This window comes from Zosterops lateralis, assembly GCF_965231275.1.
Source record: "Zosterops lateralis genome assembly, chromosome: 3".
Lineage (NCBI taxonomy): Eukaryota > Metazoa > Chordata > Aves > Passeriformes > Zosteropidae > Zosterops > Zosterops lateralis.
The window spans coordinates 3488097-3508660 of record NC_139764.1 but is presented as its reverse complement, the minus strand read 5'-3'; the positions used below and the strand labels follow the sequence as shown (position 1 = coordinate 3508660).

At 50.3% G+C, this 20564-nt stretch overlaps 1 protein-coding gene and 1 long non-coding RNA gene across 3 annotated transcripts in view; one reads left to right on the top strand and one right to left on the bottom strand.

Moving 5' to 3' along the window:
• LOC310907021 overlaps positions 1 to 20564 on the bottom strand; it is a 183390-nt gene that overhangs the window by 45948 nt on the left and 116878 nt on the right. The gene's annotated exons all lie outside the window — the stretch shown is intronic.
• BCL11A (BCL11 transcription factor A) overlaps positions 6786 to 20564 on the top strand; it is a 70469-nt gene continuing 56690 nt past the window's right edge. For both annotated transcript variants that reach the window (XM_083856825.1, XM_083856824.1), the window contains exons 1-2: positions 6786 to 7021; positions 12612 to 12941. In XM_083856825.1, coding sequence (XP_083712951.1) covers positions 6967 to 7021; positions 12612 to 12941 — 385 coding nt within the window. In that variant the 5' untranslated portion in view covers positions 6786 to 6966. The remainder of the gene's footprint in view (positions 7022 to 12611; positions 12942 to 20564) is intronic.

Genomic DNA, 20564 nt, shown 5'->3' with positions numbered 1-20564 from the left:
TTATCAGCTCAACTCAGAACAGGAATTTAGGAAGTTGTTCGTGTCAATGACCTTTCTTCCTACTGCTCATAGGCTTGGACAGAGTGACCTGCTTAGATGCATGGCTTGGGATCTCAGCAGTGTCTCAGAACGACCAACTTGTGCCATCATGGGTTCCTGTGAGGCAAGGCTGATGGGGGGATTTGGATGTGTGGAACATCTTGCTAAGGAGCACCTGGGCTTCTCATAATGCTTTGTTTGGAATGGCTCACACAGGACACAGCCCTGCAGTGTGAGAGTCCCAGGCTGCAGCCAGGCTTGGTCAAAACTCTTCCTGAAACAGATGGAGATGCTGCTCTTGAGATCAGGTGTCCCTGCTCCTTAACTTCGTGGGCAGGTGGGCATGGGAACTGTGGGATCCAGCTCTGTGAGAGCAATCCATTCACAGCTCATGGCTCATCTTTCTGGCCCTGGGCTGGGCTTTGTTGGCTGTAGGGTCAAGGCAAATCTCAAGTCTGCATCTAAACTAAACATGCTTTCTTTGTCTTTGTGTGATTTGAGGTGATAAAAATTGACTTTTGGAAGTTTAAAGCTAGAGAAAAGTAGGAAGCATTTATCAGCAAAATCCTTTGTAACACAAACCAATATTTAAACTCAGGCTCAATATTCAAAGCTGAGTGGCTCATCCCTTTGTAAGTGATGCCAGCACACAGGTAGGACTCATTTCCATACATTTCCGGGGGGGCGGGGGGAAGAGGAATAAAGCCAAGGAAGATTAAAAGATTCTGAGAAACTGTTAGCAAAGATATTTATTTATGTTCTCTTTATCGTACACATTTAGGACTCTCTTTGACATAACTCAAGTGTCATTTCTTGTTCCTTGGCCTCTTCTCAGTGCATAGGAACACGCAAGTGGGTCAGGGTGGCAGGCAGGTGTGCCCCCTGAAATCCTCAGGGTAGCTGTAGCTTTACCTTGGGTATCTATACATATTCCATTGAGTATGGAGCTTCAGAAGAGCTAGAAGTACCAAATTCATACCCTAGATGTCAGTAAAAGAAAAAAACATTAAAACCCATTAAAATAATTTTAGAGGTCTGTGGATCAAGCAATGGGTTAGCCAGTTATTCATAAGATAATTCCCTAGATGGACTGACAGTTGGAGTCCCAAGTTTCAGCTCAATCAAATTTACACAGCCCAAGTTATAACCTCTTCAAGATGGGGATTGTAACAGGAGCACTGACAGTCCATAACTACTGTGCCTCTTTAGTAACAAGAGCTCAGCTACCTCACTCGTGCTGTGGCTGCTGGTGCTGCTAATAATTAAGACTGTATGGATTTACATTCTAGGTCAGGTTCTGGGAGATTTTAAATACACATAGTTTAGATGATGTTGGCTTGAAATGTATCCTAGAAATACTCAGGGGGCAGGTTACATGTTTACTTATAAAAATACATATAAATATTAAACCTATAATATGACATCTAAGTAAGTAGTGCAAACTAAACCCGGTTTGGCTGAAATCAAACATTTGATTATAAATGAGATTTTTAATAATGCCTTCCTCTGCCTGCCCACACACAAGGAAAACTCTTTGTGTGCTTCAAAGGAGGGTTTTTGTCACTTGAGTCTGTTCCCTGAGCACTTTATGCCATTTATTTTATAGTCATGCCCAGAAATCCCAGTCAAGGTTCAGGGCTGCATTGTGCTAGGTGCTGTGCAAGCAGAGGCAGGCTGAAACCCTAGGCCTTGCTGAAACCCACAGGAAAAAAAAAGTCTCCCCGGGTTCAGGGTTTTATTTCAGGTCCTGCCTAGGGTGAGCCGATAACAAAATCTTTGTGTCACCTGGCGCTCATATGTCTGTGATCCTGCATGGACTCTCTGCCGTGTGTGCTGTGCCTGCTAGTAAGAGCTTGCAAAATCAGAATTTATTTTGAGCCTTTATTAAAAAAAGAGGGGGGAAAAAAAAAAAGAAGAAAAAGCAAAGCAGCGCGCCCAAGTTTCTCCTGCGAGAATACTAATGCACATACTATTTCTAGAACGTGCAAGTCCTCTGCTCATTCACGGGAGGGAGTCAGCCTGGTGTGATAAGAGTTCCACCCACGTTGCCCCCGCCTGATTGAGACTATCAAGACGGTGTCGGTGTCGGAAAGCACCCCATGCCATCTGCTGTTATATAATGCAGCCCAGCTCCGGGGAACTGGCAGAGAGTTCTGGAATTTGTGTTTGGTCCTAATGTTCTGTAATGTTGGCAAGTGAGATTCCTGCTCTGAGTGACAGTTGGAGCTTCGAAGCAGGAACATTTGCCCACTAAAGTTGCTGAACTCACCCACTGCCAAGTCTGTCACTAAATTAGCAGACAGGCAGGGACAGCAGTACATGGCATGAACTGTGCCATGCTCCTTTGCACCTTCAGGTCCCAGTCCTGGGTGCCTGCCTGCCTGCCTGCCTGTGAGATGGATGAAGGCCACACTTCTCAATGTTAGTTTTATGTCCCTTTCTACAGCAACCTCTAAGAATCTCAAGTGCTTGAATGTATGGAGGACCATGCTTTTTCTCAGGCAGAGCTGAGGTATGAGGACAGGGACAGACACATTTTGGCAGATTTAAATCTTAGGCTAATTTTTATGGCATGAATGTTCTCACCTGGGCACTCTGTCCTGCTGCTGCAGGTTACTGCTATTGCTGTGGGACAAGGATGGGTGCCCACCTCTGGTCTCAGCTGCTCCAGGAGGGCATGAGCTAGTGCCTCATAGCTCTGGTTCACATGGGACAGCCTGAGGCAGGATGGACACTCAGCTAATGAGACAGAGCCTTCTCTGAGGTTAGCTTCCCCTTGGAGGCAGCCTGAAACCCACCATGGCTCTGATTTCAGATTTTACCTCAAAATTTACTGAGGTGTAGGGCCACATTTCCTCCAGCTGACTTTGCTCTGGGCTAGGAGTCTGTAGCCAAAGAGCAGCTGGTAACATGGCCAAGGTGACAGCAGCTCCAAATGCTGCAGCACGACTGTGAGGCATCCCCTGCAAGCTTGGGCTAAGAACGGTTGTGGAGGAGCAGGAGGAGACACAAGTTTGTGTCAATCCACAGAACATGATCACTGGCTCATCTTCCGTGCTGGTCTGGGTTTGTTTTCACCTGCCCTTCCAATCTGCCAGGGTTTTTAGGTGTTAGCAAGTCAGCATTTGGGCATTTCACACTGTGCTCGCCTGCCACTTGCACTGGGTTTGTTAGGACAACCCAGCAAGGGACAGCGGCGTGCCGGATGTACAGAGAGGAGTGGGGATGGTCAGTGTGTTCCGCAGGTGAGGGAAGAAGCAGAGCTGCAGGAGATGCAGCCGGTGGGGCGCAGCGGGGCAGCGATGGGGTGCTTTGCCCTTGCTCCCTGGGGCGCTCGTGCCCCCTGGCCGTGTTTCTGCCGCCGGTGCCGGGCCAGCTCGGAGGCAGCTCGGCCCCCTGGCCCCGGACGCGCCGGGGCTGACCCCGCTGCCATCAGCCTCTCTGGCAGCGCCGGGGGCCACCCGACCCCCCTTTCCGGAGGGTGTCGGAGCCCAGACACTGGCGGGGGAACCCGGCGGGGGCTGCCGTGTCTCTAGGGGGGGCTCAGCCCGGCCCCCCGCATCCCTCCCCACAGCGCCCGGCGCTGGGCTGAGGCTCCAGCAAACTCCCTCGGCAAGAGCTGTTTGTTGACCACATTCACGTTCAGAGCCCTGAAGCTAAAAGCACTTTACACCATAAAATAAAAGCACTGTCTTTTTTTTCTAAAAGGTTACGTCTGGAGGCCACGCTGCTCATACTTCATACAGAAAACTACTGAAAGGGCTATGAAATCCTCTATGATTTACACTCCCTCTCAGTGCATTAGGATATAGATCTACTCGACTCTAAAAATACTGTGGAGTTTCTACCCGACGTGAATATATGTGCATTATTTCAGAAAGTCTGTTAGAAAACTTGTCAACACATTATAAAGCATAAACCAGGACTTGGCCATTAAATACAGAGATCAGAGACAAAATGTGTACGGCAGGAAGTACCGAGAGAAGTCCCTCCATTCAAAAAAAAGTGTATTAGCTAAAAGTTTACACACAATATACACCGAAAGGTTTAGAGGGAGCCTGTGGACCGCAATTACAAGGCATAAATGGAATCAGTAGGGGCTTTACAGTCTCCAACGCAGTTAACTGGGCTGCCAGAAAATAATTTTAATATTGTCATAATTTATTACCCACCGAAAGCCACATCAAGGATTGTAAATACAGTCACTTTGTGTCCACGACTGCTCGTTAAACAGCCTCGTTCCCTTCCCCTAAAAATACAATGAAATAAAAACCCACCTGCATTTTTAATCTGCGGTCATGCCGTGTTAAAAATGTCTTCTCACTCCTTTTCTTTCTTGAGGTTTGTTATCTCCCTCCAATCACATGACAATGCGAAGCGCGGTGGGGTGGGGGGTACAGGACGAGGGGGAGCCAGCACTATTGCGATCAAATGCTAATATTAATAATTATCCAGCCAGGATGAAATATTATTCTTAAGGCAGCGAGTTTCCATTTAAATTGAGGCATTTTTACGGCGCTGGAATTAAGGGCATGCTGATGGTAAGAACATCCTCGCTGCCATTCATGAAAGCATCTGTAAAATTAGCTCCTGACTGTAGGTTTTGAGATGCGGTCTGGGAAGTCACCTCTGGAATCTCAAACACGGCACGATAATGAAACAGAATCAGTTGTCACCAAGTGCTTAATTTGCTGTGATTTTTAAAAAAGAAAATCAATGAAACGATGCCTGCGATTGGGAGTAAGCACAGGTAGGTGTTCTGATGCAGGTTGGCTTTAGAGAGCGTAATGAATTGTAATTCAGAGGAGTGTTAACTGCGAACCGCAGAACCTTTCAGGGGTAATAAAGTCATTACTTTTTACATTGCAGCCACCTTCAAAAGCTTTATACGTGCCATTAGATATAAATTAAGCCCCATATATATATATATAGATATAGATATATATCTATATATATACATGTCGGGCACAGACATACACGCCCGCGTTTCGCGCAGGGACATGTGCCCGCCTGGCACAGGCAGCCCTACAGGAGCCGCCGCTCTTGTCACCTGCGGCTGTGTCCCCCCGCCACGTCCCGCATCCGCTCCCGCATCCTGCCCCGTGCCGATGGATAAAGGAGGGGAGCGGGACCCGAGGGAGGGGGGGCCGAGCGGCGGCGGGCGGAGCCGTAGGGCGGCTGGCGGGAAGCTGAAACCATCCCACGGCGGAGCGGCTCGGCCCCGGCTGCTGACAGCTCCCGGCTACGCGCTCGGGCTCGCCCCGCCAACAGGTCCCCGCCACCCCCTCGCCCCCCCCCCCCCACCCCCCCCCCCCGCGCAGCCAAGTCTCCCTTAGGGCGGCGGGCAGCTCCTCGTCTCCCCGGCCCCGCTCGGGCCGTCCCGAGCACGCTTATCCCCTCGCACTCCCTTCGCAGCCGCACTTCGCTCCACACGCCCGTTCGCCTTCAGAGCTTATTGCTACCGCAACCTGATCCCTCCCGACGCCGGCAGCGTCCGCCTCGCTCCGGGTCCTTTCGGCGAAGTTGCAGCCGCCGTATCCTCCCAACTCCAGCCACTTCTCGGTGCCTCCCGCCCTCCCCCGCTGCCAGCCCGCCGCCCCGCCGCTGGCAGCTCCGCGTTTCGCTTTCCTTCAGAGCCTGTGGCTGCGGGCAGGGCTCGGAGCGCCGCCGGGGGAGGAAGGGGGGCTCCGGGGCTGGCGGGCCCGAGCAGCCCGCGGGGAAAGCCGCGAGGTCCCCGCCGCCCTCCGCTCCCCCCGCGCCCAGCTCCTGCGGCTTCTCCTGCCGTGCCTGCCGCTTTCTCGCCCGCCAAACTCCGCTCTCTGCTCCCCGCCCCGCCCCGGGGCTCGGGCCGAAGTTTCCCGCGGCCCGGCCCGAGCCCCCGCCGCCCTCTGGCTCCCCGCAGGGCCGATCCGCCGTCCCCCGGGGCCGGGCCGCAGCTCCCGGGAGGAGGGGACTCGGCGGCTTCGGGGAGGAATGGGAGGGGGGGGGGGGGGGGGGCGAGCGGGGAAGCTGGGAGCCGGATGCCCCCCCTTTGCTTTTTGGGTGGTCTCCGGTCCTACCTGGCTTCCCCCAGCTCCCCCACCTCCTCGGCACAGCCCGCGACTGGCCTGCCCCGCAGCCCCGTCTGCCCGGCTCTGCCTTCACCGATGCGTTCGCTTTTCCAGCGGGGGTGTGCGTGCGAGCGAGAGCTGCCGCTGCCTGCCTGCCTGCCTGTCTGCCGGCTTTCTCCCGCTCCTTTCCCTCCCTTCTCTCTCCCCATGTGCGTGTTTAATTTCCCCCCGTGGCCTCTCTCCCGGGTCCCCTCTCGCAGCCGCTGCTCGGCGGGCACTGGCGGCTCCGGCCGCCGCCCCCTCGGCCCCGGCCCCGTTCGGCAGCGTGCGCCGGGCGCCCCCCCCCGCCGCGCCCCCTCCCCTCTCCCCCCTGCCATCACTGTCCATTGGCTTGTCCTGCTCTCTTTTTCATGTCCAGCCCCTGATGAGTGTCCATTGGTGTTGCCTTCGCCTTCCCTCCTCCCCTCTCCCCGGCTTGCCCTGCCCATGTTTTGTATGTCTCTGTCCATCCAGGCTCCTGACGTTCAAGTTCGCAGGGACGTCACGTCCGCACTTGAACTTGCAGCTCAGGGGGGCTTTTGCCATTTTTTTCATCTCTCTCTCTCTCTCCTTCTCTCTCTCCCTCTCTCTCTCTCTCTCTCCCCCTCTCCCTCTCTCTCTCTCTTTTTTTTCCCTTGCACAGAAAAAAAAAAAAAAAGAGCCATGACTGCTATCCCACAATTCATCTTCCCTGCGCCATCTTTGTATTATTTCTAATTTATTTTGGATGTCAAAAGACATTGATGAAGATATTTTCTCTGGAGTCTCCTTCCTCTCTAACCCGTCTCTCCCGATGTGAACCGAGCGACTCACAAGCCACCGAAGCCACCAACCCACCATGTCGCGCCGCAAGCAAGGCAAACCCCAGCACTTAAGCAAACGGGAATTTTCACGTAAGTAACCCGGAGAGCAATTTATTTAATTTCCCCTTTACGGATTTAATTTTTAATTCGAGCGAGAGTAGGGAAAAAAAAAGTGAGAGCGAGTGAGCGAGTCGGGGAAAAAAAAATTAACTCAGCGCCGGCTTGGGATTCTCAGCATTCCGGTTGATTTCTCCCTCTCTAATTTAATCACCTTGATGACTTTTCTCCTTTTTCTGCCCGCGCCCCTCGCCTGCCGGCGCGCACTGCGCTGCCCCGCTCCGCGCTCCGCTCTCGGCTCCCGCTTTCGGCGCTCTTTGGCGGCAACAGCGGCAGCTCTCGCCCGGCTCCGGGAGAGGCGCGGGCGAGGTGCGGGGCTGCCGGGGGCACAACCCGCCCAAAGTGAGGAAGAAATTCCTGCGGGAGCGGCGGGCTGGACGCCGGACACCGCGGTGGTCGGACGGGCGGGTTGTGCGGGCGAGCAGAGCGCGGAGAAAAGTCCGGCGGCTGGAGCCTCCCGCACCGCCGGCGAGCTCGCCCCCTTCGCCCTCCCGGGGCGGGGAGGGGGGCACAGCCGAGCCGGGCCGCCTCCCTTTTGTTTCCGCCGCGGGGTGCGGGGTGGCCGTCCCGCCGCCCCTCGCTCTCCGGGCCGGCGCCGCGCGGGGCTCCGCCGCCCCGACCTCGCCCCGCCGCCGCTGCTCCGGCTGGGGCGGGGGATGGCACCGGGCGGCGAGTGAGCCGCGCCGCGCCGGCTGGGATTCCCTCCTCGCCCTCGCTTCGCGTTCTCTCTCCCGCTCGCTTACTATTTTTTGGAAGATTTTCAAAAAAAAAAAAAAAAAAAAAAAAAAAAAAAAAAAAAAGTAGAAGTGGATTTTGATTGGGAAAAATCTCGTGTCTGAATGTTTACAAGCACCGCGTGTGCGGGGAGCCTCCTGCCAACAAACACAGGCGAGAGCGAGCCCGGGCTGAGCACACACGCGCGCACACACACACACGCAGACAACACACACTCGCACACTCACCCGCGAACGGCCCCTTTCTCGCCGCCGCATTTTAACCCCAAACCAAACCCGCTCTCCCCGGGAGAGAACAAACAAACCCCGGCCCCCACCACACCGTTCGTAACAAAAAACTCTCCGGCTCCCTCCGTCCCTCCCTCCAGCCGCCACCACACACACCAGGGCTAGATGCAAGATAAGCGGGAGCGCTCTTTGCACAACAAAAGGCAACTCGAGCTGGAAAGGTTCGGGGCGAGGGGGGTGGGAAGGAAGGGAGGGAAAAAAAAAAATCCCCTTTTCCTCGGGGTGAGCCTGGGGGAAGGGGAAATGCTGCATGCTTTTCTTCACTCCTTTTCCACCCTTTTCTTTATTTCCTCTTTTCTCTCCCACTACTCCCGGCGAGTTTTGTCCCCTCCTAGGGATGGCAGAAAACCCAGGGCCGTTTCTTCCTGCCAACCATCCCCGGCTCCCTCGGCCCTTTCGCAAAACCCCCAAAGTTTCCGCTGCGATTTCTCTTCTCCCAGGGCCGCCCAGCCATTGCGGCCAGGTTCGCACATGGAGCGAGGGAAGCAGCGATGGCTCTTTGGCGGCCGCTCCGCCGCGGGCAGAGCCGTCCGAAGGCTCTGCCTGCCCAAAGTTTGCCCTAAAACCCGGGGGGTATCGGGGGCTCAGCCCCTCCCCCCGCCCCCAGTCGTTTTTCCGCTCTTTTTCCCGCTACTTTTCGGGGACCCTATTTTTTTTTTTTTTTTTTCTTCATCGCCCGGGTGGGGATGGGGTGCACCATCACTGGCTAATGTGGATGGGGGGCCCCCCTGGAAACGGGGTACAGGGGGGTGCTCTACTTGGGAAGCCGTGGAGGTCCCCCCGTGCGGGAAATGGGGATCACGGCGGGAGCGGAGGAGGGCCCGGGAGGCTCTGACTCGGCCCCCGGCCCCGGGCGGGATCCCCGCGGCTGCTCCCGGCGCGAGCGCCCCACGTGCGGGGCCAGGACGGGCCCGGGGGGTCTCTCCAGCCAGAGCCGCCCCGGCCGTGGGGAGGAGGGTGTGCGTGGGCCCGGGGCTGGGGGGGGAAAGGGAGGCCGGGCCGGGGGAGCGGCGCTCCCGCCGGGGATGCGGGGCCGGGGCCGGGGCGGCGGAGGCGGCGGGCGGGCTCCGTGCCTGCTTCGGTCGCTAGGAGGCACAGCGAGATCAAACAACCAGGCAGCCCCGCGAACTTGAACCTGGCCGGCTCCTCCGCTGCCTCTCGGCCGGCGGGAGGGGGAGGGCGTCCAGCTCCCTCCCCTCCACCCCCCCCCCCCCCACGCCCCCCCTCCCTCTTCTTCTTTGTTCTTAATTTTGCGCGGAGTTTGCTTGCTCCAGGAGGCAGCGGGGGATGCTCGCCTTCCCCCTCCCGGGGTTTCCCCTCCCTCCCCATAACGTGTTGGCGGTTCCCATTGTATCCCCAAGTCTCCCTTTCCTTGCGCCGCACGATCCGAAGACACAAACTTGGGATTAAACGACCCTTCTCCATCCTTCCCACGGTGCGGTGCAGGAAAATGCCCCGGCAGCTCATCCATCCGCATTGCCCCGCGGGCATTTCTCCTCTCCGTACTGTGGCACCCCCCCACCCCCTCCCCGCCCCATCATCCCCAGTACCTCCTTTCTTCCGGCACTCCAAAATCCATCCCGCTTTTGCCAGTGCGGTTGTTTTGGTGGTTGGGAACAGGGGGAAGAAGGGGGGAGTAGGAGGGCGAAGGGGGAAAGCTGAAAAGACATGTTGGTGGAAGGGCAATTTGCATGAAAAATAGAGACGGATGATTAGGGACCCAGGCAGGGAATTTTGATTGCCCCAGAATTAAAAGATGCATCCTGCAAATCGAAGGCAAGACCAGGTGAATTTTATTCTGGCGTTTTCTTTGTAATCCCGGTATTTTATATTATGTTCTAAAAGTAGCAGTAATAATAAAAACCTTTTTTTTTTGCTGAGTCTGCCTCCATGAGGAGCCAAATGTTTTGCAGCGAACATAATGCCAGCCGTGTTTCATACATTAGTATATAATTCTTGTTAATTAGCAATAGTTTACATTAAGAGCATAGAAAATGTTGAGGTTACAGGTTTATATCTGTACATTTGATCATCTTGTTATTTTCAAGAACTTTGCCTCCTATAAAATTAATTAGGTGAAATGTGGAGGTGTAATCAGCAACCTCTGAATTACCACTTCATTTCCTGGTTTTGATTGTAAATCAGCCCAGTCCGTACAGAGTTTTTAGCAAAGTCTATTTTTGTTCAGTGCCACTTTTAACTGTCTGCTGTCGAAGCAGCGGGTTACCTTCCCCTGCTAAATAATAGTGACAGCGTCAGAAAGGAATCAGGCCGCGGGAAAACATTATAATTGAGTAATGATTATGCAGAGCTCCTCGCTAAGCTGGTTTTAAGGGGAACACGGGTGGTTCTGTGTCTTTTTTTGTGCTGCGGAGAGTCGGTGAGCTCAAAGTTAGATTCGCAAAAATACCTTTGTCTGCGGCGTGCAGCGAGCTACTGGTGGAATTAGTCCTGCAATAATTTACTCCCTCGGTCCGAACGCAAGGAACGGCTTGGGGGAGAAAATCGCCGTGCCCGGCAATCCCTCAGAAACACCCTGCTCCTCTGCCGGCTTCCCGAGGAGCGTGAGATGCACGTTGTGCCTCCTCTCCTGTCGGTCTGTAAGTTTAGAAGAAAGCCCCAGCGATTAAGACATTGTTTTTATTAATATGAATGTAACCTTCATATTCCTGTGGTTGACCTTACGTTAAATTAGAAGTAGTACTAGAGGCAAGAAATGATGGACTGGATCCCTGTGTCCTAGTTGGAGCTGAGGTACAGCAAGGTAGTGTGCTCTTTCAATATTATTTCACGCAGCACAACTGGGAGCTACTCCAGATCTTCCTCCTCAATATTCAGTCTAGGTAGGGTTGAAATAAATTTAACCTGAGTTCACTGGATTTTTGCACTTTATCAAAATCAGTTCCAATATTGTGCAGTCAAATTAAAATCTATTTTTTGATTCTCTGTGGCTTTAAGTTCATTAAATGTGAAATTGGCAGCCAGCTAAAGAAGGTCAGGCTGATTAACTGTTTAGGACTTGTATTCTGTCTCTGTTGTGTTACCTGGCAGTGTTTTGAGGTGGGTTGTATTTGTAGTACCCTCTCCTCCTGCTCGCTGCTGTGAGTAGTGTGCGTGTTGTGTTGCGCAGACAGAGGAACACCAAGACGCTGCTGGTATTTATTTTTTTTCCCTCCCTCGTGAAAGGCAGTGGTGATGGAGACTGCACAGAGATTGCCAAGGTATTTCTCTGCAAATCTAACATTAAAAAAAAAAAAAGCCAACAGAAAAGAGAGCTGAGTCTGCCTCGTTAAAGCATCCACTGAACAATTCTCTGAGCAGAAATAGCCTCATAATGAAGCTTTTTGGAGCTCATTCAGAAAATTTGTCAACTTTGACAACATTAGGCAAGGTATTTTGAGTTTAAAGAAGGTGCTTCTCACTGTTGTGAGGAAATGTGGCAGTTGCTTGGCCAGGCTGATTTTTAGATGCTGAAGGCCACCAGTGCTGACATGTTCAAGATAATTAGGCATTCCCTTATTTCAGGATTAAAAAATGCAAAATGACTGATTGCCTTATTTCCTTAGAGTACTAAGAAATGTCCCGTCCAGCTAATATCTCTGAGTGGACTTGGCGACGAATTTGCTGTTTATTTGAATCCTGAGGAGTAGCTCAAAAGTGAGAGGTGCCTCCCCCTGCCCCGCAGGCATTTTTGCTGCGCTTGTTTTTTTATAATTTTGGTTTTCTGACTTATTTATTTATTTATTTATTTATTTGCCTCACATCATCCTCCTTCCCTCACCCCCCCATGCATAACTACTGCCTTAAGGTTTTTTTTTAAATTGGAAGCCGCAAACGAGCCGGTGGGGACGGTGACACAAATCCATGCGTTTATGTCTGCACGTGCATTCTGAGGGCTGGATGTGCCCTGGGTGTGTGTGCTGCCCATGCAGGCTGGCTCTCTTCCTCTTCTCTTTTATACACATGCACACATTACCTGCACGGGCGTACAGGGAATGTGCAGTGTCTGTGCATATTGAAGCACCTTCTGTCTACACTGTGTTTCTGAATTTTAGAAAGTGGGTTTGGCTGGTGGAAGATACACACCCATGTGTGTGAGAGTGTGTGCTGTGCTTTTAGCCTTGAATTCATGTACATAAATAATACATTCAGCAGTAAAACACCATATTCCCTGCTTGTCCTAGTACCACAGGAGTTTCGCAGTGTATTCTTTTCAGCCTGTGCATTTAATTTTAGCACCGAATTGTTCAAGGAGTCGGAAATGTGCCCTCGTGTAGGAACACAGAGGCAGTTGCAGTGCTCACCGTCTGAGTTCTGCATACTACAGCTGCTTTGGCAAAATCTCTTCCCTGTTACTGATGAATCCCTGTCCTCTGTGCTGTGTTGCGTGGGTTTTGTTGGGGGGGAGCAGGACTTTTTTTGTTGGGACTCCAGAGCGGGATGCAATATTCATGAAGAAGGGGCTCAGTGCATTCCTCCCCCTGCGCCCGGTGCCTTTCCTGAGAGCTCTAACCATTCTCCTTTTGTTTCTCAAACTGCAGCCGAACCTCTTGAAGCCATTCTCACTGATGACGAACCTGAACATGGCACATTGGGAGCTCCGGAAGGGGACCACGACCTCCTCACTTGTGGCCAGTGTCAGATGAACTTTCCGTTGGGGGACATTCTTATTTTTATTGAGCACAAACGGAAACAATGCAATGGCAGTCTCTGCCTAGAGAAGGCTGCGGATAAGCCACCTTCACCCTCACCAAGTGAGCTGAAAAAAGCATCCAATCCTGTGGAGGTTGGCATCCAGGTTACGCCAGAGGATGACGATTGTTTATCAACGTCATCTAGAGGAATTTGCCCTAAACAGGAACATATAGCAGGTAAATTGAAGCAAGGAGAAGTGTTTGTGAGTTTATTTCTGTTTCCGTCGCAACGTAGCATGTTGGCAGGTGTGAGCTGCCGTGTCTGTGTGTTCTGCGTGCCGTGACGGCCGGGGTGTCTGTACCCTCCCCGCCTCGGGTTAGCGGTGTTTCCTGGTGCCTGTGCAGCGGCAGGAGCAACAGGCATCTGCTGTGCCAGCCAGTGTTTCTGGCTGTATTGTTTGAGGCCACTCTGGTGATTTGCCTGCATTGTAGTCACCGTCTCCCAGTGTCTCGCCTGCTGGAGTGCCGCGGGAGGAGGGTTCCGAGGCTGCCGTGAGAAAAAGGAGCTTTTGAGTCTTTGGCAAAGTCAGGAGTGAAAGAGTTAACCGAGCATCCGCCAGCCTTGGTTCCATATTGGCTGTCAGTGTATGGACTGTAATTAAACACAGCCCCATGGCAAAGTGACACCACCGACCTTGACTTTAAGATGCCATTTTCAACTGGCCAGGCCAGAGTAGAGAGGGCAGTTGCTGAAGCGCACAGACGTGCTTATTCGAAAAGTTTAAGGGCATGTTGGAAATTTCAAAAGGTTGGTTTGACAGGAAAGGCTACTCTCTGCAGCCTGCCTCCTCAGCCAAATGATAAATGCTTCGCTATGCTCTCTCTTGTCTCTGATGTGGTTTTGACAGATGTATCTTGATTTTGTTTGTGGTTTACACAACCACATGTCAGCCGTACAAATGTCCAAGGCAGAGTTCTATTTTGTGCAACAAACAATATGAAATGTAATTTTAAAAAAAAGAAAAAAGGGTAAATAATTCAATTTCATAGCATGTATTTTTTTTTTAAATCAGACAGTCATTGACCATGCAGTTATTTTCTCAAAGGAGGTTAAAAAAATAAAAGTGTACCATGCGAATGAAAATCCCAGAGCCCTGGGAGTGTAACAAGGCATGGTCCGCTTTTAAAACCCTGCTAGTAAACAAAAGTACTGCCCATTTGCATCAAGCGTTTCAGTTCACTTCACACCACGCCATACTGCCAGTTGAAAAAGGCCACACTGCAGCGTACCAACCCCAACAAATGCCTGAGCCAGTTTCAAACTCCCCCTCCAGTGATGTTTGGGATGTGGCACTGCTGGTACCTCTCTTTGGGGAGCCTTCAGGACCGCTCAGGGCGGTTGGAGGCACATGATGTGCTGGAGCTTGTCTTGAGTTTGCTTTGGCCACAAAGCTAAACCATAATAGGGCAGTAGGCGCTGGGAGGTTCAGCGGGATCCTCCCGCAGCCTTCCCTGGCCTCCAAGCTGGCCACCAAACTGTGCTGGAGAGCTGCAGTTTTGGAGGTTTTGTGGTGGCAGCAGATCAGTATCGGTGCATGGGTGTCTGCCTGTGCACGTGCCTGTGCAGAGCAATGTGTGTGCACACGCAGACGTCATGTGAACAAGTGTGTGCTGTTTCTGCAGAGTAATCGGTCTTTCCTTGAAATGCAAATATCTCTACATTTAAGAGGAAGCACAGGCTCAGCTACTGCTAAGCTACATTTTGAATGAGACTTAAACACCCCCAATAATTACCCGTGTTGCACTTCCCAGACACGTGTTGCACTTCCCAGACACGGATGTTAATGGTGAGGTTTCTTTCCCAGAGTGGTAGAGGGCAGTGCCCATTTCCATGTGCTGCCTGTGATCCGACAGAAAGCAAGCAGCAGTGTAGGGCATGATTAATGAAGCAGGAGCCTGGCGGAAGGGATTTGTAGTCTTCCAAGCTCTGGAGCCATACTAAATCACCAAATATGGAGGAGCGGCAGTATGATGTAGCGCTGTATTTACGTACGGCGCCGCTCCGCTCAAGAGACAAAACACAGTATCTGTCAAGCAAGAATTAAACATGCTGTCTTCCTCGTGGTCCTAGATAGGTCCCTGGGCTGGAGGGATGGCCACGCCGAGGAGTTGTGCACGCGGGGAACCTCCTCAGCTGAGGGTTTTGCTCTGGCACTCACTGGGCACGGGAGGTGCAGCGAGCTGAGTCTGGCTTTCGCGTGGCGCAGGTGACGCCAAGCAAGGAGGATTTGGGCTCGTGCAGTCATGGAGTCGTTAACTCAGAAAGGGCTCTGATTTTCACAGACTGTAAATGCTTCGCTGAGCGGAGGCAGTGGCTGAGGACAGGGGCACAGTGGCAGGGCCTGATCCTGCTCGCTTGTACACGTAGGTGGGCTTGGTGCCGTGCAGGAGGGTCCACAGAGCAAGCTCTGAGTGTGTCCTGAATGGAGATGGAGTTGTGGTTTTCAGGACTCTGTTGCCCCAAGGTTTCTGGCAGTGGTGCCCACCCATGCTTCTACGGATGGGAGGTCCAAGATTGCAGGTTCTCAGCTCCTCCCTGGCTGGGCTGTAGCCGAGCAACACTGGGGTCTCTTCATTCTTCCTGTTGGTTGGAAATGCAGCCTGGCTTTAGGAAAAGGAGAAGGTGCACCAGGAGTTACAGGGTCTTGCGCTGTTATTCCCCTTTGTGTTTTCAGCTCCCTTTTCAGTTGGATGAGTTCAGCTCCCTAGTGTCACAAAGAAGTGTGCTGATAGTTGAAGTGACCTGTTGCTTGTAGCCTGTAGTTTGAGGAGTCCGACAGTAAAATTTTCGGTGAAGGTCTTGGAGCCTGAAGTGTGAAGTTCAGGCTTCAGGAAGACCCCTGCAAAGAACCTCAAACTGTTCCAATTCAGCTATTTAAATCTGATTTCTGTGCAAGAATGCAAGATTGGAGTGTGTAATTAAGGGAAAAAAAAAAAAAGATAGAGGCTGCCTTTGGAAAAATACACAGAACTTGGGGAAGTGATTCTTTCTGCTAAGAAACTATAAAATACGTATTTTGTAGCAAGATAAAAATGTTCCCAATTAGTTGAGGCTGGAAGAGGTGTTCCAGGTTAGCCCTAGATACAGAGGTGCTGTGGGTGAGCTTCAGGTGCAGTTTTTTCCCTGCCTGCAGTTTTGTAGTCATTGAGTTTGGGTGTTACAGTAAAGGAGAATCTTAAGTAATGGTTTAAGATCTACAGACAAGGAAAGAAGCATCAACTCATTCAAATGCAGGGGGAAATGATGCTGTTTTAACTGTCCTTAAGCTGCTCTTTATCTTGACGTTTTCCAGAGACAGGGATGAGGACAGGAGCTCATATGTGTGTGTGCAACCTGTGCAGCAGCCGTGCGATCCATATAGGTGCAGGCGTGTGTCCATACCTGGCTTTTCCATGTGGGTGTCTGCCTGTGCACAGCTCTGCCTTGCTATAAAATTTTGAGTGATGCTGGAGCTGAAATGCCATAAATTCAGCTGAAAATTAATAGGATATGTTGTGTGGGTCCAACGAGGCCGCTTTCATCAATATGTATGTCAAAGCCTCACCAACAGATACCGGCAGCCCGTGATTTGCAGTGAGGGCGACGGCGGGGCTTTAGTTATCCGCTCTCGTATTTTACAATAGAGGGAAATATTAACAGAAGTATCTGGAGATCAGTGAATGTAAAATCACTGTTCACTTATTGAAAAGGCCGAGGAAATATTTATCGCCTGCCTGTGTCGGGTTTTTGGCGGTTTGTTTGTCGAATGTATAAATTCCGGGGGAATTAATGAAAGGTTGGGGTTTGGGTGAAGAAGGATCTTAAATGTTACTTGGGTGCAGTTGGGGGAACACTTAGTAGTGCTGCTGCGAATTCCCCAGTATAATGCCGAGTGTGGATCCGTGGATGCTCTATTTACTGTACAAAGAGGGGAGGAGGAGGGGAGCTCATTTTTACTGCTCGAATCCTATATTCTCAAGCTGCTTGTGACATTCAAATAAAACACGTGGGAAAATAATGTAAGAAATCCCTCTGTCTGCTGCAGTCAGGGGAAGGTGAACGTCGTTTGGTACTAAATTCCAGACCAAGTGTATTTGATTATTTCAGTTCTCGGGAGGTAATGTCTTTAAGCAGAAATTTTCTTGGGCTTTTATTAGTAGTTGCCATTATAATTCTGTAGGTTGTGATTGTCAATTCTTTGTTTTGTTTTGTTCTGGAGACAAAAAATTACTGCTGTCTGCACTGAATAGTTAGTATTGCATCTGGACGATACAATGAAAGCTTAAAGATAGAGGAGGGGAAGAAGGAATATGGGAAGATTTTGAAGTCAAATTCTGTCTGCTTTCCCCATACAAAGAAACAGAGAGAGCAGGCTGGGTAACATATTGCAGGTGGGAAAAATAGTGAAGGATGCTACCCCAAGGCTCCCGCTCCCGAGATCTGGAGCGCTGCGCACAAGCTGTATTTGTAAATAAGACAGAGAAAGGTTGTGAACCGGCAGCTTGACTGTTTTGTCAAAGTACAATGTCAGAGAAACTCTTTCTAAGACAAATTGTAAATAGAAGTGTCATGATGATTGCATGATTGAGCTCTAGAAGTGTCTTGCAATTGTTGGCATTGTCAGAAGACTTTTGAAAGCTTAATTAAAGGCGGTGGCCTGTGCGGCTGTGAAATTTACTTCTTGGGGGGGGGAGGTGGAATGTAAAAAATGTACGGGATCAAAAAGTTACTGTAATGCTGCTTGTGTAGGGATACAGAGAAGAGTCAATAGTTTCCCTGCTTTCCCTGTTGCCTTTATAAATAACGTTTTTTGAAGAAGCAAGCACGTAACAGCAATATCATCCTTTGTGCGAGGTAAAGATTGTGTTAGTTTTCCTATTCCCTGCTGTTCCAGACAGTTAATGTAAAAATGGCTCTTTACTGGAAACACAAATGTGAGTTCACTTGAAGCACAGATGCAGGGTAGAAAGTTTTCATCTGCCTCTGCCTTCCAAGGGAGCATCCCAGTGTTGTGGTGCCTTGAATATTTCTAGTGGGTTTTTTTGTTTCCTGCAAATCAGCTCTTCCAAAAGGATGAGAAACATGTTTTGTGTAATTGAATTGTGGAGCTGTCCACGAGCAGAAGCATCACTGCATCCGAAACGCTGATGGTTCAAGAGGCAGCCTGGAACACTTAAAGCTCCATATTGATCCTGAAAGGTGCACGTTGGCATCACGTACAGAAAGCTTGGAAAATCATGTGTGTAATAAACGCGAGGCCCTGTGTGGAGAGTCCCAGTCACGAGTGCTGGGTGACGGAAACTGAAGCAGGGAGTAAATTAAACACCTTCTAATTAGCCTGGTGGGAGAAGTAAAGTCTTCCCTAAACATGCCCATAATTTGGTAATGCCTCTTTTAAAGAGGAGAAGGCCTATTAACATCACCCCGTTTTGTATATGCAACCCTCAGCCCACGAGCTCTTTCTTGTTTCATTCAAATAATAAGGACGATTAAAGAGGCTTGCGAGGCACCGTCAGGCAAGGGGAGCAGAGCCTCCAGTTGTTTGCCTGCATTGCATCCTCATTACGGGAATTTTTTCGGACAAAATTCCCTTCAAGCCTCGCTCTGTTTTTACATCCACTACATCCACTAGTACCAGCTTTGTGCAATAAAAGGCATTTAGCATCAAGCTGGACATGGCCTGGCATAGTGCCACTTGTGTTTTGTTGTGCTTTTTTTTTTTTTTTTTTTTAGCTAATCGCCGAGGATCTCTTGTTACCTTTCTGTTTATTGTGATTTTGTACGGGTCATGATGCTGCCAGGGATCTCGTGAGTCCGAGGAAATTGTCTTCTCCCAGTGGCAGGCATTTGAATGCAGCTTCCATCTGGGAATGCTCAGTTTTATGTGTCAGCTACTGGGGTGCTGCACAAGTCCATAAAACACGTCAAGTTCATGTATTTCAATACATTAAGACTTACGTATATATATGTATGTGCGTGTGTGTGTGTGTATATATATATATATATGTGTGTGTGTGTGTGTTCATACTGATAACATGGCACTAAAATTAACCACTGGGTGGATTTTTGTTTTATTTTTCCCCTGGGCTAATGAACAAAATTTTGTCTCGCCTTGTACATAGACAGTAGCTCCAGCCTGATGCCTGGTGATGTCGGGCATAGCAGGTTTGGGCCCATGTAGGTAGACACTGGTCCATGTATTGCTGTGATTTATGGCATACTTTTAAGAATAACAGGCACATTAATGGACCCAAAAACCACCCAAGCAGTTGGGATGATCTGATAATGAATTTCCATGAAACACAGTTTGCTCTGGAGGGCCCCCATCTTGGGTGTGCTTTGCTCTGCCAGATGCAGATCAAACCCTTGCAGGAACTGGACCAGTGGCTGTGGACCCCTATGGATGAGCAGACCAAGTGCTCACATTATTCAAACCTTCCTCTGTTAATGTCAAACACATTTTAAAGCCCATAAACATCCTCCCCATCTCTCTAATCAGGTTTAGTATGCAACGCATCCCGCACAGGGTTCAGCCGGTTTGTTTTCCAACCTTTATTGGCCAGCTGCACTCCCTGTGCATCTTTAAAATATTTCACTGAGGCTTTTTTTGCTCTTCTGTCACCAAGGCTGGCAACTTGGTGGCTCATTCTTCATTCGGAGGTGGCATTGCCTGGGGTTGGCAAGGGAAAGGTTTGCGGTGTGGGGTGTGGCGAGGTCAGCCCCGATCCCAGCAGGGAATTTGTGTTCTTCATTTGCCTTTACAATCGGAGCACAGCTACTGTACCTTGGAGCAGCTCTCAGGTGTGAACTCAGATGGGTGCATGTAAATGTCCTGTCAGATGCAACACAGGAATATTAATGTTTCCTCAGCACCACGCTATAATAAAGCTGTACACAGCCAGCTTAATATGCAGCTGGGCTGGGGAATTGTATAAAACTTCGATAGCCCAGTGTGAATGACAGCGGTGGAAAAAAAATACTCAATATGCCACATTTTGCATTCTTGTTTGCCTTTGAACTAAAGCAGAATGAAAACATCCTCTTCTTTCCCTCCTCATTCTGAATAGGTGTCCTTCCTCTGCAAAACTGAATAGTAAGTAATAAAAGAAGACAAAGTACGGGGCACGGTGCAGAATTATTTGAAGCACATTAACTTCAGCCCGCTGGGGGATGTAATTTTTTCAATTATTAGCAAACATTTATTTTTTATACTTGGGATTGTTGGCATTGCTTTTCATTCTTTTTTTAGCATCTGGGTCTGGTTGCAACAAAGAAAACAGAGCCACCACAAACAGGGGCTGGAGCCCCTTCTTTTGCCCCCTGGCTTGGGCACGGCTCAGGCTGTACATCCTCCTCGCGGAGTTTTCATTTGCGTCTGCTTGTGTGTTCGAATCTTCAGCTCCATCCAAAGGTGTCTGTTTTTCAGTGTGGTTGTGTTTGAGGATTTTTAATAATGTGCTCATTTAACTGAATCAACAGCTGTCAGGAGTGGTTGTAGTAAATCCACAAAATGCACAAAGAAAAATACATACGTTCCCTGAAACAAAACACTTGAAACAAATTGGCTGCCAAAAAAAGCTGCTGAATTCTGGGTTTGCAGACAGTGCAGCAAAGTGTTTCTTCTCTCTACTTTCCCCGGAGATCTCTCCCCACTTCCTGCTGCAATTCTACTGGAACTTTTTACCTGAACAGGTTGCTGTTAAAAAAAAATCCCATCACTTCCCCATCTGGTGGATACAGAGCTCAGCTACAGTTCAGATTTTCGTGTTTCACACTAAATAGCTAAGACACCGAGAGTGGGGCAAGAGCAAAACCCAGAT